The 15,099-nt window shown below is 40.9% G+C and overlaps 2 protein-coding genes across 2 annotated transcripts; both read left to right on the top strand.

Annotated features, from left to right (window-relative positions):
* The first annotated feature begins 261 nt into the window (after window positions 1-261).
* On the top strand, window positions 262-3,340 carry tnni1a (troponin I type 1a (skeletal, slow)). The gene is made up of 5 exons (XM_074644254.1): window positions 262-367; window positions 616-747; window positions 1,750-1,839; window positions 1,967-2,143; window positions 2,750-3,340. The coding sequence occupies exons 1-5, from the start codon at window positions 311-313 to the stop codon at window positions 2,852-2,854; spliced, it is 561 nt and encodes a 186-aa protein (XP_074500355.1). The 5' UTR covers window positions 262-310; the 3' UTR covers window positions 2,855-3,340.
* A 2,307-nt stretch (window positions 3,341-5,647) lies between these two features.
* lad1 (ladinin) lies at window positions 5,648-15,046 on the top strand. The gene is made up of 14 exons (XM_074644253.1): window positions 5,648-5,802; window positions 6,516-6,701; window positions 7,172-7,463; window positions 9,517-9,590; window positions 10,234-10,405; window positions 11,302-11,388; window positions 11,699-11,742; window positions 11,833-11,875; window positions 12,078-12,115; window positions 12,225-12,291; window positions 12,402-12,536; window positions 12,654-12,743; window positions 14,252-14,380; window positions 14,501-15,046. The coding sequence occupies exons 1-13, from the start codon at window positions 5,765-5,767 to the stop codon at window positions 14,342-14,344; spliced, it is 1,359 nt and encodes a 452-aa protein (XP_074500354.1). The 5' UTR covers window positions 5,648-5,764; the 3' UTR covers window positions 14,345-14,380; window positions 14,501-15,046.
* The last annotated feature ends 53 nt before the right edge of the window (window positions 15,047-15,099 follow it).

The following is a 15,099-nucleotide window of genomic DNA, read 5'->3' as shown; positions in this document are numbered from 1 at the left end:
GAGATCTCATCAGCAAGATGCCTGAGCAAGTGTGAGTGATCGGATTTTGTGGTCTTATTATAGATCATTTACTCATTCACACACACAGACACAAACACTAAACAAACATTTCTAAGCTTTGTTTAAGAATAATCTTTTGTCTTTCCTTTCATTTAAATCTTGTCCATTTTTTTCCTTTTACAGGCAAGAGGTAAGACCATTTTTATCACTAAAGTATTTCTGAATGCTAAAAAATACTCAAAAATACTCAGTTAATAATATTTTAAGCTGCAAGTGAAGTACTAAGATTTTAATTGTGCTGTCTTGAACTATGCTCTCCATCCAGAGGAAGCCAAAGATCTCAGCTTCCAGGAAGCTGATGCTCAAGGTAAGAGAGATCAGGGACCTAACTGCCAAACTGTAATGTAATACACGTGTTTGACCACAGGAGAGCAGCAGAGGTCATGTTCTCAGTAGATGTACTGTACTGTATCCTCTGATACATCCAGTCTGTACTGTGAGGCCTGAACGTTTCTAAAAAAAAAACTAACTAACATAAACTTGATGTGCTTTACCAGAGCAATATGAGAGCATCCTGTATTACATTGTATTCTATGTTGATTCATATTTGTGCAGAGTATGATGGTGGCAAAGGCCAAGGAGGAATTGGAGCAGGAGGTCGTGGTTAAAGAGGAAGAGAAACAGAACTACCTGTCAGAGAGAGCTCCTGCTCTAAACACCGGCGGTCTGAGCCTTGCACAGCTACAGGTAACATCCTTCCCATTCTTCACTCCCTCCACTGGCTCCTCAGTAAATTTAAAACCCGTAAAAGCAGCTTAAGAAGCTGCATATCCCATCCTACTATAGGCAACTGTTGTCGATCCAGACTGCAAACATCTTTTTTTCATCTCTTTTCAAGAACTCTGCCACATAACTCTCTTGCACTGCTGCTTCCTCCACCTCCTCATCAAAAACCAATACACCTCTAAATATAGATTTCTACTTCAGCATATTCTCTCAAATTAAAGGAATTCAGGGCACTGCAGCTCCCTCATATAGAGGATATAAACGATGAGGATCTGCAACTGCAACTTTTTCAGATGCACGAATTTTAGGCAGTGGGCTACCTCCGGGTCTGAGAAGCCAATGCTGAAGTGCCTTAAACCTGCATTCTTTCTTATAACCAGCAGGGGGGGACTCCTCTGGCTGCAAAAAGAAGTCTGATTGTATAGAAGTCTATGAGAAAACGAGCCTACTTCTCACTTGATTTATTACCTCAGTAAACATTGTAAACATGAGTTTATGGTCTCAATCGTTAGTTTCAAGTCTTCTTCAATACAGAATGATGTTCATTTAGTAAATTATGGTCCCATTGAGAGTCAAATAGACCATAAAGCAGGGTATGCTTTAGGGCGTTGCTACCTTGTGATTGACAGGTTGCTACCACAGCGTTTTCTTGTCTGGGAGTTGTCCAAGTTTTTGTCTTGCAACTTTAACCCTTTCACATCGTGTTTTCAGTTCATGAAAGTTAATTAGAACCTTTTTGGTCGCCTAAACATTTCTTATTCAGCATTCGGTTGTACTTAGCTCCACCATCTCATATCACTTGGTTGGTACTGGTTGCAAACAACCAAGATGGCGACGGCCAAAATTGCGAACTCAATGCTTCAAAATGGCAAGTTTTAGGTTGCTCTGGAAATCAACTAAATAAGAGAGGTGATCACTTTCATAAAATACATACTTTTGTGTTTAATGTGTGTATATGTGCAGGACCTCTGCAAAGAGCTCCATGCCAAGATAGATGTGGTGGATGAGGAGCGATATGACATTGAAGCCAAAGTCACGCTCAACACACGTGAGGTATATGCATCCCTTCCTCAGCACATTTTCAAAACTGGAAAAGTAAAGATAATATAAGCAGATGCAGCCACACTGTCACCGTGAGAAAATCCCGCAATGGCCTTTCAATTCTCTGTCCCTGATCCAGATTAAAGACCTGAACATCAAGGTGTTGGACCTCAGGGGGAAATTCAAGAGACCTAGTCTCCGTCGCGTTCGTGTGTCTGCTGACGCCATCCTCCGCTCGCTGCTGGGCTCCAAGCACAAAGTCTCCATGGACCTCCGGGCCAACCTCAAGTCTGTCAAGAAAGAGGACACTGAGAAGGTGTGTGTGCAGCAGGAAATAAAAGACGCAAGCACACACAAAGCACATGTGAACCAGTACAAGCGAGATGTGCCGCCTTCCTTAGGGGCAAGCGTGCAAGATACACACATGACATCAGCGCTTTTCAGTGCCATGGAACACCTGAAAAGTGTGTTCATGTGTGTGTTGGAAGGGTGTGTTTGAGATACGGAGCGGTAGGTCGGTGCAGGGCGGCGACCGTGTGTGTGTGTGTGTGTGTGTGCGAGAGAGGAGGTACGGTACACAAGACAATGATCCCATTGAACAGAGAAGAGAAGCTTTTGTGAGCGCCCTGGTCAGTGTGTGTGTGTGTGTGTGTGTGTGTGTGTGTGTGTGTGTGTGTGTGTGTATATATGTGCAGATTAGCCAGCGCTGGTGTGCATCTGTGTGAGTGTATTAGGAGCTGTAAACCAGTTATACTAGAACGGTTATACAGTAATCTCATAGGGGATTCCCAGGTGACAACATGGGCCTCAAAGGCTTAGACACCACAATGATGATAATACCTGCTCTACCTTCACAGTCTCTTTAAAAGAACTGTTCTCATTCTTTTATACCATTTAACTCTCTGCTGTTATCTGTCTGCAGAAGAAGACGGCAGAGGACAGTGACTGGAGGAAGAACGTGGAGGCCATGTCAGGGATGGAGGGAAGGAAGAAGATGTTCGATGCTGCTAAGGGTCCCGCCCCGTGAACCCAGAAGGCGATTGGGCTGGTGTCATGTGAGCGGCATCACATACGGTCTCTTGCAGTTTCTGCATTGATGTTTAATGCTGCCATTGTTGTGTATGTTCCTGCCATGCCCCCACACTCCTGAAAGGTTTTCACCACTTTTCTGAAGAACGGATCTGTTTGCTGTTTGTTAATATAGTGTTAAAATGACTTCATCTATGTGCTACTATCTGTATTGTTCTCATAACTAATATTGCACCTGAACCCCAGAGGTTTAGGCTTATAGTTGCACAACAAAGTAAAAAATAAAAAAAGGCAGCTTGTAACTCTAGAAGACAATTGTGGATATTATAGCAAATAATAATATGATCTGACCAAATTAAACTGCATCTTTGATATTCTTTCTTTGGTGATAAACTGTAAGCATGGCCTGGGGTTTTTGTGAACTGTAACAATGGTCTGCACTTCATCAGCTGGATTTACAAGAACAAAAACAACAATAAAACACAAAAAATGTATCTTCATTTCTTTGTGATTTTTTTTATGTGTAAATGTTTGCTCAATGAACTAAAAGTTTTGGGAATATTCACCGTTCAAAGGTGATAGTTTCCTCTTTATCGATGTCTTCACTTTGCAGTAGTGCAAGCTTCATATGTTGGAGATACAGCGAAGATATCAATATCCCACTCAGGATCATAGACTGTGAATACAGATGGACGACATGACAGCTCCCCAAAAGTGAAGCCAAAACATCTCGATCGCCCCCTGGTGGCTGGCTGCAGTATATGTCATAAAGCCCGCCCCCTACATGTTAGCAGATGGGCCAAACTAAAAAGTCAAAGTACACGCCAAATAAAATGTTCCCAAATATAGTTTCTGTCATTTTAGGTAGTTCTTATCACACTGATGTATGTTCAAGTGTTCATTTTTCTGATAAGTTTGGTCTTAATTAGTTAGTTGATGCTATAAAAAGGGGGTGAGACGTCATGATCGACCGATGTGATTCTCGCTCGCTGACAAGCTGCAGCCGTGCTCGGCTCGCGATAGCTTCGGGCAGGTGACCTCGATACCACAGCTCCACCGCGCGATCACTACTGCGCAGACTCTGGCTCCAAATTACGTCAAAATCTCAAGATGGAAGCTCCCGTATCCGGGATATTTTGGCTTCACTTCTGTACAGTGGAGGAAATGGAGACACGTCGTCCATCTTTATATACAGTCTATGCTCAGGATTGATTGTAATCACTTTGGCGACTTTTCATCTATAGCACCATCATAAGGTCAACATTGCAATTTGTCCAACACTTTGGTTTATGGTCAAAACTCATGACATCTTCATCAGCCTCAGATGTAGTTTGTGTTTGGTGCTAATTAGAAAAAATGCTAAACTAAGATGGTGAACATGGTAAGCATTATATGAACTAAACATCAGCATGATAGCAATGTCATCAATAGCATTTTACTGACATGATTGTTTAGCTAAAAGCACGGCTGAGCCAAAGTACAGCCCAGCGAGCCGCTAGCATGGCTGTAGACTCTTTGTTTTATATTAGAGGAATGTAAAAGGAGCATATGGACAAATATGAACACACCTCTGCGAGAGAGCACATTTCTGCTGATATGCTTATGCGTCTGCCAGCTGTCCACAGCTTTAGCCGCTCTCTGTTTTGCATGCTCATAAAGCACACCCTGACAAAGTGCTTCCGTGATAGTGCTATAATCATTATCGCCTTATCCCGGATGAATGCAAAGGACCTGCAGTAGTCATATGTGTCACTGAATCAACTTTTCCCTCCATAGGAGCACTGCAGCAACACTAAAAACAGACACACAAAATTCAGTCTTCAGTGTTTTACAATGATAGCACTGATGCGTGCTTTGCTTCTTTGGCCGCCAGGGAATGACATGCAAACTGTAGTTCCATCAGATAGCATCTTAATGGTAGAAGCTAGAAGCCATGCCTTCTCCAAATATGGGTGAAGCAGCCTCATGCTAACACACAAAAGGAAAGAGATGGATGAGCATCAAGAGCTATACACATTATCTGTAATTATGACAGTAGCTCCTTCTGTTTATTTTGGCATTCTGCACAAAAAAAAAGACAGGTAGAGGTTTGGTAATAAAGCCAGGTGAGGTGGAGGGTGTGTGTTGGACTGATCCTGGGTCAGAGTCCGACACACTGGGCTCTGAGGACAGGTGTGGCCTCGCACAGCAGAGCAAACAGTCTGACTCACACTGTAAAGTAAAGAGACTCACTGCCCAGCGCAACAAAGCATCAAAACACAGTTTGACATAAAACAGTTACATGCATACATTTCTTTCACTATAAAGCCATCCAAAGAAGTTACCATTTCTATGAAAAAAAACATATTTCCACTGATTTTTTGCTATTTTATTTGATCTTATATTATATATTGATCTATATTTGATTTCTATTATTGGTTGCTTATATCCTGTGTTTGATATGTTGTGGTTAATTTGCTTTGCTACTGTTTTCCCTATATAATTAAAACATTTCCCTGCTTTAATTTTACTCAGTAATTAATGAGTGGTTGTTCAGTAATTGCTGAGTAACTGCTGATTTACACTATTACAACTTCCTATTACATCAATTTGACTTGGTTATTGGCAAATTGTTATTACTGCACATTGTGCTTTAATGCTATAGCTTTAATTGTATTGTACCAGCAGCATGTAATGAAAACAATAGAGAGCCTGTCACAGCTTTCATCTCTCTCTCTTTCTGGTGGGTAGGCCAGCTTACCTGTGTGGTCATGTGACGCCTCAGTGAGCTGCACCAGGGTAAAGGTGGACTGCTTTGTGCCGCTCTGACTGTAATTTGACTGCCGCCCCACAGAGAGCCAGTCAGTCGACTCTTTCCTGTCAGTGAGTGAAGTGCACCTGGGAAACTTTTATATTTTTTGCTTCCAATATGTTCAAAGGTCGGGAGAACTGGTCGGCTTTGTCCAGGTAAGATCATGTGTGGAGTTTTCTTTTAAAAAGAGAATATGACACCTGTGGTTGAGAGCACCAGCTGCTGCTGCTGCTGCTTTTTGACAGTAGATGTTATGGAGTTTAACTTTAGTTACTGAAATAGCATAAAAGTAGCTCACTCTTGCAGCCAAGCAGAACAAAAAATGAGCATATAATATTAATTTAGAGACTTTATAATATGTATAGTCAGAAGGATAGTGAGTCCACAGTAGTCCTATGAAACACAGCTATTTCCTCTCTCCTCTTGGAGTCATTATTATTATTATCACAGGCACGTCTACCTTTGATGTGATGTTTGAATAAAATGCTATAAATTCACAGATGGCTTATTTCAGCCGTCTTATCCTTGAATAAATGTGCTGCACTGTAACTTGCTGCACCAATAGACTAATACACACATCCTGCATAATACCACTCTGAAGGGTTTATTTAAGGTTGTTCAGACAAGCAACCAACTGTAACTCATAAACAGTTGATGAACAAGTAAAGCAGGTTATGTCTAACCGTTATAACTGCTATCTCTCTTTTCCAACAACCAAAACAAGCAGCTTATTGGATTAATATCTGTAGATTTCATGAAAACTTTCATGTTGGGTTTTGGACACCATTCTGTTTCATTTTCTGTTTTACCTCCATGCTCTCTGATTATTGTGTGCGTCTCCTGTGTGCTTTATGACTCTGATCCTCAGACTGGCGCGCCAGTGGACGATGGAGGACGAGGAGGAGGTGGAAAGGGAGAAGAGGAGGAGGGTGAAGAGCTCGAGCAGCACTGCTGACCCCGATGCTGACTTCAGCCAAACAAGCGGAGACACGCCCACCGGTGACGCCGCCTTTGGGACAGACTCCACAAGTGAGATGTCCCCGGGCCTCAGCAGGTTATTCTCACAATTTAGTACAGAGCTTTATTCATTTGTACTTGTCAAAGCTTGATTTATAGCTTATTACTTATGCTTATTTACACAGTACCATCTCTCTCTTCTTCTGTCTTTCTGAGTCATTCTCATTCTTTAATGGTTCGCCTTTTTAGTGGATGGATTTCAAAAGGCAGAGAGGGAGGGTTCATACACGTTTACCCTATGGGAGTGTGTCATCTGTATACTTTTCAAACAGAAACCTGATACCATAGCGTGGAAACTATGAAAAGCTGTCAAAAACCCCATCAGTTGAGCTCCTGGAGCAGTCTTCAAAGAGAGAGAGAGAGAGAGAGAGAGAGGAACTGTAGAGCTTTTCATTAGAGAAACCTGATCAGACACAGGACTGACACATCCTTTCCCTCACTAGAGACAATCCATCATACATGACGGCCATTCACGTGTGTGTGTGTGTGTTTACTGTTTCTTTCCAGCGTGGACCAGATACAGCTAGACTTCGTGGAGATGCTACGTGCCCGTGATGAAAAGCGGAGGATGAGGCACGTGGAGACGCTGAGGCAACAGAAGGAAGCAGGGGAGGATGGAACAGAGGCCTGCAGTGGAGGAGCCAGGGTGGAGATACTGGGGGACATGGATGAGGAGCGGGGCGATGTGCTGCCCTCTGTGGAAGGCACAACCAAACCACAAACAAGCCTTAAAAACGCCTCTTACAGCCCCACCATCAGCAGCAGAAGCAATACCAGCACTAACTTCACAAACAGACAAGTAAGACGGGATTCGCTTGGTGTCTTTCAGCAGAGTGAAATAAATATGTTGTTATCATAGTTATTATATGACAACTCGACTCACCTAAAAATATGTATTATCAGTGTCAGTGTACGCTATATTTAGAATATTTTGCCAGTTTACCTTGCGGTGAGACAACTATACAGTCTATGTTTCCGACGGGGAATTGAAGCCGTTATCTACGCTCTTGCCAAAGCAACCAGACTCCATTGAAAAAAAACTGTAATTTTACCTCACAGAAAAGGGAGTTGCTGGTCTACCACTGCCTTGATCGGTTAGTACCTCATACAACCCCACTTTAAAAAAAACACCCAAACGATCCCTTTAAGCAGGTGTAATGTTTGCCTTATTTACCACTTTGGTTTAGCATGCTAACATTTACTAATTATTACAAAACACAAAGTACTGTACAGCTGAGGCTGATGGAAGTGTCATAGTTTCGCAGTAGTTTGAAACAAACTGAGATTTTGACCTGATGATAGCGCTAGATGATAACTCACTGGATCACCAAAGTGATTAGGAGACATCGTCTGGGAACCATGAATGTGTAAACCAAAATTGTGTGCTAATCTAGGCAGTAGATTGTTGAGATATTTCAGGGGATGAGTGAACAAATGTGACCTGATATTGATGCTAAAGGAAAAGTCAAAGAATCACCAAAGTCAGTAGAATTCATCCTCTGGGGACCATGAACATCTCTACAAAATGTCATAAGAATCCATCCAATGGAGTGCCGCAGGGATGATTTTATTTTTTTAGGCCAACCAGGAAGTTAGCACTGCCATGGTTCCCTCGACAAAAACCCAATGGGATTTTTCCATTGGGTTTTGGATTAATGCAGAAAATAAACTAACTTTTATGATTTGTGAAGTTTGAATCCAATAACTAGAAGTAAAAAGCTAACGTTAGGCCATAAATGAACTACACCACGGTCGCATGAGCGTGAGTATACACAACGAGACTGTAGAGGCGGGCGAGTCGGCGTGATGCTATTTTGTAGTCTCATTTAGCCATTTGTTAGCAACCGCCTTTTATAAGAAATATAAAGGGTTCAAAGTTCACAAGTGGGATATTTACTGACATATTTTATATCGTAGAATGAAACGTAAAAATATCTTAAGCTTGTGTTAACCACAGAACTTATTTCAGGCTTCTAACTAAAAAAAACTATTAAAAAAACCCACTGACTTCCAGATAAGGGAACTGGAAGTGCTAAAATGCTAACTCATTTCTGGGTTTTAGGACTCATTCCTGCACCACTCTGTAGTTGTTGAGATAATTCAGTCTGGACCAAAGCGGTGGACTGACCAACCAATATTGTCGTACTGCTAGCGTGGCTAAAAAATGAAAAAACTGTCTGCACTAACAGACAAATCCTTTGACAAGACAGGTAGACAAACCTTCGAACTACAAATGCTTCACTCAGTCATAACACAGTGCTACCAATAGTGCCACCCTGCATTGTGGTTATTCACAGTTAACTGTTACCCCACACAGAGAGAGAGTCACGTTAATCATTTTCTAGATTCTACAACAACAACAACTTTATTCCTCCTCAGGGGACGATACTAATGTTACATGTTCTGTAAAGACGGAAAGACTCAGAGTGCATTACGAACAATATTTAGGTGAACAAAGCCAGCTAAGAGAGAGAGAGAGAGAGTATGATGGTCACACACATACGCATTTGCTAGATATAAACAACTTTGGTATATTCTCTTTGAGTATACCAGCATCAGAATATATGACTCAATAGTGTATGGATCATCTCCTGTCTTATTACTGGACTTCCCGGGAATCAAATGACCATGCAAATCATCCATAAAACTTTTGATATGGCGTGCTTAAGGTCATAATATGAACTTTATCTTCTATGACACACCGGCAGGCGGCTCTAATTCAGTGTATCTGCAAATTAGGTCATAACCATGCGATGTTATGTAATGCGAGGCGTGTCCCAGGTGGCTCTGTTCAAAAGCTTGTATGCTGTGCGCTCATGTTGATTGTCTCTCCTGTTTTGTTTCTTTGTTAGCACGAAAATGGAGAATCGTCGAGCAGAGATCCCGATCCAAAGCCATCGTCCAACCCGGCCCGCAAGTTTGTCAGGTTAATGAACACAATTTTCTGTCTGTTGTTGTTGTTTTTTTTGTTGTAGGTTAGTCATCGGGAAGGATCAAATACAGATCAAACACACATTAAAGATAAGATAAAGGTTATTGATTCCACACAGGGAAATTAACACGCAGCAGGGAAAAAGAAGCAGTGAAATAGCAAGCAAAAGCAAGATATTCCCCAAGTGAAATTGATTATAATGGCTTAGTTTGTTGTTAAAATAATCAGCCATATGAAGACATCCATATGTGCTTACAAGCCAGTCTTCAAGAGACACATTAATGTAATCTCACATGGATAGATTTCTGTCTAATCTAGATCAGCTGGCAAGATAGCTAGGGAAAACATTGGCTATGAAGGTTGGATAACAAAACATTGAGGCAGTCTGGCACTTGTGTTTTTTTCTGTTTGGATACAAACAAGTTCCCGATAGCATCATTTTATTGGTTTGGAGCATTATACCAGCCTTTATTGTCCCACAGATCGTAGAAAACAATATTTGAAAAGGAGACTGGTGGAGAGGGTGCAGTAAATACTTTAATACTCCTGAGCTTTACTGTGAGTTGGATCACTGGTTGCTTTCTCATGCACAACTTCCACTGACCTTTCGGTTCACACGTGTTTTCTGGTGTTGCAGCTCTGTCTCCATCTCACTCGACAAAAGCCCCTCCGCCAGCGGATGCACGAGTCCCATGAGCCCTCGCTCCCCGACGGCCCAATTCTCGCCTCGAGAACACTGGCCGTCGCCTTGCCAGAGTCCATCTCCTCGGGGAGCTCAGAGCCCTGTTCAAAACGGACACACACAGGAGGTAACACACACACACACACACACACACTCACACTGTCAGATGACACACAACATAACTGTCTGTGCTTCATGTTAGGGCTGCACGATTATGGCCAAAATGATAATCACGATTATTTTGATCAATATTGAGATCACGATTATTCATTGATTTTAGCGACAACATATTTTCATTACACTTTCACATTAAAATAAACAGAGCATTGCTTTCACGTCTATGCTGTGCTACATTCCTGCTTAATGTACAAATTAGGGCTGCACGATGTTGGAAAAAACTGACATTGCAATATATTTTTTCTGCTTTATGTATTGCAATATGAAAAAATACAGGAATGTTCACCTTACATTTTAAAGTTAAATACATCAATCTGGTGCACTTTGAGAGCAAAATTAGCAAAAACTATTTCATGCTCTCAATTTAATTTGACATATTGGTTGTATAGATAATATCTATACCCAAAAGTGAAGCCAAAACATCTGGATCACCGGCTGGTGGCTCACTGTTAGTTTAGGAAGCGCCTGATTTGATATGCAGCAGAGTTTTCTACGAGCAGAACACGCATTTCAAACGTCAATATCTCAGGCGATCATGTTCATTTCATTGTGGGAAGCCAAAATCGTGATAATAATGGATTAATTGTGCAGCCTAATTCATGTTTTTGCTTGTCTCATGGAGCAAAGTGCTGACGCCACTGCTCATCAATCCAATAAAGCAACAGCATCCTCTAGTGTCAAAAGACTAAAAGTGCCAATAAGAACAAACTATGGCCTCATAGTTGTAGCTGCAGCTTGCACAAAGTAAAGAACAGAAGAGATGCTCACTGACGCTCATCTTCATCTGAATGGGAATAGTTCAATCTGATCCTATGTATCAGTAAACTGTATTCTACTTTCACTCAGACCAATGACTCTTCCTCCAACGGCAACTTTGAACAGACGACCAAACCTGCGTTCGTCAGACAGAGCTCCAGGACTATATCTTTCAGGGTAAACACACACACACAACACACACACATGCATGCACGCATTCTCCCTGCTAAATGCCAACGTTGACTTTTGCATATTTGACTATTAAAATTTAATCTCACATCAGCTGTTCGACTATCAGTTCAGGTTAATTTGCTTGTGCCACTCAAAGCTTCGGGCTGAAGCAATATTTACCAGCTTTTACTGCTGACTGGTTGCTTTGTTAACTCATCAGAAGAGACGGGATGACTGTGCTGCCGGTCATTAGCTGCTGATATTTGGACGACTGTGAGGTTTTTCTAACCTTCACACACGCTTTGGTTTTCCACAGATGATGAGGAAGAAGGAAGAGGAGAGTGCGCCGCTGCAGAGGAGGTAAAGAAGGAAGGAATCCTTGTCTTTATTTTGAGTCTCTTTGCATCGATCTACCTCGGTTTGATGGCTGACTGCTTTATTCTGTCGTAGTGCGAGTGTGAGGGTGGCCCACAAGATGTTTGAATCCAACACAGTAAGATTCTTGGTTATCTTATCCAATGTCTTAGTAAAATTTACAGTCATCACTTTATACCTTGGACAGGAAGGTATTCTTTCAATATCGGCTGAGTAAAGAGATCACAGATGTTGACTTACTGCATCAAAATATCACTGAAACTAAAATGTATATTTGTGTTAAAGTTAGATTTACAGTGTGTGTAATGTTAATTATCCAGGATGAAGATGAAGACAGAGCTTCATCTTTCCAGAGAAAGTGAGTTTGTACAGCCAAATATTTTTTTGTACCTTTTCTAAAAGTTAGAATTATTGTTATTTTAGTCAAAGTAAGTGTAAACAGCTGGACCCGTGCTTATTTTGTCCAGCTCTAGGCAGAGGATTTCATCCAGGTCCATCCAGGAGAAGATGGAGAGACTGGCTCAGGCAGCACAGGTCAGACTCTCTCTCTCTCTCAACTCAAGTAAATGTACAAGCATCAATCTTTTTCGTTCTCTATAATCAATGCTGATGCTTTCTCTTGACATATTCCTATATGTGTGTAGAAGTCAGAAATAATGCGATCCCCAGACGTGACCCAGAGGACTCTGTTCCTGCTGGACGAGGTGTCCAGGAAGAGAGGCCTCTTTGAGAAGGAGAAGCAGGCAGCGAGCCCCACCAGCCCGGGAGTTTCCAGACAGGTACGTTCATCACTCCACAATCTCTTATCAGATCCATATGTGTGCCATAAATGCATGTACTGACAGGATTAGCATGTATGGGTTCTGATTAATTTCACATCTGTCGGAAATTCACAGGAATTTAGGAGCTTCACATCAGGAATGTCAGACCGGATCAACCGCTGGGTCAAGAAGACCAACGACCCTGGGTCTTCACTCAGTCCATCTGTAAGGCTATTTGCATTGTTACATGTCTGCTAAAACTGCTGCAAGTGACTGATGATTATTTTCATTGTTGATTAATCTGTTGATCATTTTCTCGATTCATAGACTATTTATCGATTGTTTGGTCTTTAAAATGTCGATCAGTGTTTCCCAAAGTCCAAGACGACTTTTTCAAATGTCTTGTTTTGTCCACAACTCAAAGATGTTCAGTTTACTGTCATAGAGGAGTAAAGAAACCAGAAAATATTCACATTTAAGAAGCTGGAATCAGATAATTTTGACTTTTTTTTCTTAAAAAATTACTCAAACCGATTAATCGTTGCAGCTCTAGTCATGTAAGAAGGTATACGAGTGTAGCATCTGGCAGCTAGAGGGCAGTAGCTCTCTTTCAGCTGTACTGTAGGCGCCTCAAGTGAGCAGGATAGATTTTTTTTCTTCCTGCTGCTTACTTTTGATTAGTAAGATTTGGCCAAACTAATTCAGATATCGCTCCTTATTGTTTTTAAAAATATTTTTTTTTCTCCTCTAGTTAGAGCAACTACAAATATTTATTATTTAATATCATAGCAAACATCAGTATTCTTTATGCTGAAGGCAACATTCGTTCTTTATTTATTCTGTTCTACAGTGGGGGGTGTTTGACTTGTGCCGATTAGTTCAGAGTTTAACTGGATTAACTGGTTGACAGAAGTTCAACAAAGGCTTGTTGATATATCCGGGTTGCTGTTAGTTTTAACAGTAAAGTATGTTTAAAAGGGACACTGCCATCTATGTTATATCTGTGGAAAAATAAGATTTAAAGAGATATGTATCCGACACATATCAGTATATATTAAGGGTGGGAATCACCAGAGAACCCACGATACGATATTATCACGATACTTGAGTCACAATATGATTTTATTGCTTACGCTGAGTATTGCGATAAAATATATTGCGATATATTGAAATTTATTAAGTTTTTTCAACTGAAAATTATGCAGTTTGTCACCATCTGTTTTATCTCATAAGATACTGTTCAACTCAGAGTTTTCATTCATATGTCTTGAGGTCAGAGGTCAAGGGGACCCCTTTGAAAAAGGCCATGCCAGTTTTCCACGCCAAAATTTTGCATAACTTTGGAGTGCAGAGTCGCTATCTTGGGTATTTAAGATGGCGACGCTCTGCACTTATCAGAAGTCTGAGGAAGCGCCTGGTGCTCGAAACATTACGGCATGATAACAACCTTGGTGTGCAGATCTATCTGTGCTATTCTGCTACATTTCTTTGATCCAGCACCAATCCTATCGGACAATGAATGTGCGTGTCTTACCTTGTTTCACTTATTGATACAATATTGCCACGAAAAATATTGCGAAACTATGCTGTATCGATTTTTTCCCCCACCCCTAGTATATATACAGGTATATATATGTAGGGAGAGTATATGTTTCTCCTTTCTGTCCGTTGTATTGACGGGCTGATTGCCTTCTAGAAATAAGTCTGATAATCTTTTATTTTTCTATTTGTAGGAGATGAGGAATGTGGACATCACCAGTAAGAGGAGCCTGTTTGAGACCAGAGAGGAGGACAGTGTCCCAAAAACCAGCCTTGGAAAAATCTAAATCCAGTGAAGGATGTCCATTTATAACGTCCAACAGGTAAGACGACTGTCCCATATTGCACTTTAACATAACTACCTATATATATATATATAAACATGAAATAAAAATGTGCTTTTTCAGCTAATATGTCTTGCCTTTTTGTGTCTTTATTTGTAGGATATAGCAGACTGTGAGAGGAGACAAAGTGAACTGGAAGACTAATGGATGCCATGACTGACTGATTCTTTCTTCAAGCTTTTTTTTTTTTTTTTTTTCTGCCAAAGCTCACAGGAGGAACAGCTATGCCAAATAGAGAAAAAAGCATCTTGAATTTTAGCTTTAAAGGACTGAAAAGGAGGATACTGCTTTTAAAGTTAGGAGGCTTTAATCATACACTTCTGCATTGCTTCTTGAAGTACTAATATGTCTTATTTCCAATATTGAAACGGACATGAGAGGAGAAGAAAAGTGATAGAAAACAGGGAGGATAGTGATATATATATTTGTTTTAAAGCTCTTCAGCTATGTGCCTTATCTTTGCGTAATTTTTCAAGCACTTTAAAAAAGGGTGAAGGTCTTGAGGCTAATGATGCCTGTTTTTACTGAATTACAGTCGTGGGAAGTTGTAATTGTAAGTTTTTGTTTAATCTGCCAAAATATTCTTTTTGTTCTGTGGGCAAGACGCTGCCTGTCTAAGAAATAAAAAGGTTTTATTACCACAAATGTCTGTCGTAAATGTCTTTTTAACTGCTCGCTTACACAACACAGAAACACTT

Source organism: Sebastes fasciatus, chromosome 8 (genome assembly GCF_043250625.1).
Source record: "Sebastes fasciatus isolate fSebFas1 chromosome 8, fSebFas1.pri, whole genome shotgun sequence".
Lineage (NCBI taxonomy): Eukaryota > Metazoa > Chordata > Actinopteri > Perciformes > Sebastidae > Sebastes > Sebastes fasciatus.
Note: the sequence above shows the minus strand (reverse complement) of the source record. Positions and strands in the feature narration are given on the sequence as shown.

Coding starts and splice junctions, on each gene's coding strand:
- tnni1a (XM_074644254.1), top strand. CDS start 311: ATGCTCTCCATCCAGAGGAAGCCAAAGATCTCAGCTTCCAGGAAGCTG. Junction 368..615: donor CCAGGAAGCTGATGCTCAAG/GTAAGAGAGATC, acceptor ATATTTGTGCAG/AGTATGATGGTGGCAAAGGC. Junction 748..1,749: donor TGAGCCTTGCACAGCTACAG/GTAACATCCTTC, acceptor GTATATGTGCAG/GACCTCTGCAAAGAGCTCCA.
- lad1 (XM_074644253.1), top strand. CDS start 5,765: ATGTTCAAAGGTCGGGAGAACTGGTCGGCTTTGTCCAG. Junction 11,389..11,698: donor CCAGGACTATATCTTTCAGG/GTAAACACACAC, acceptor GGTTTTCCACAG/ATGATGAGGAAGAAGGAAGA. Junction 12,292..12,401: donor GACTGGCTCAGGCAGCACAG/GTCAGACTCTCT, acceptor ATATGTGTGTAG/AAGTCAGAAATAATGCGATC.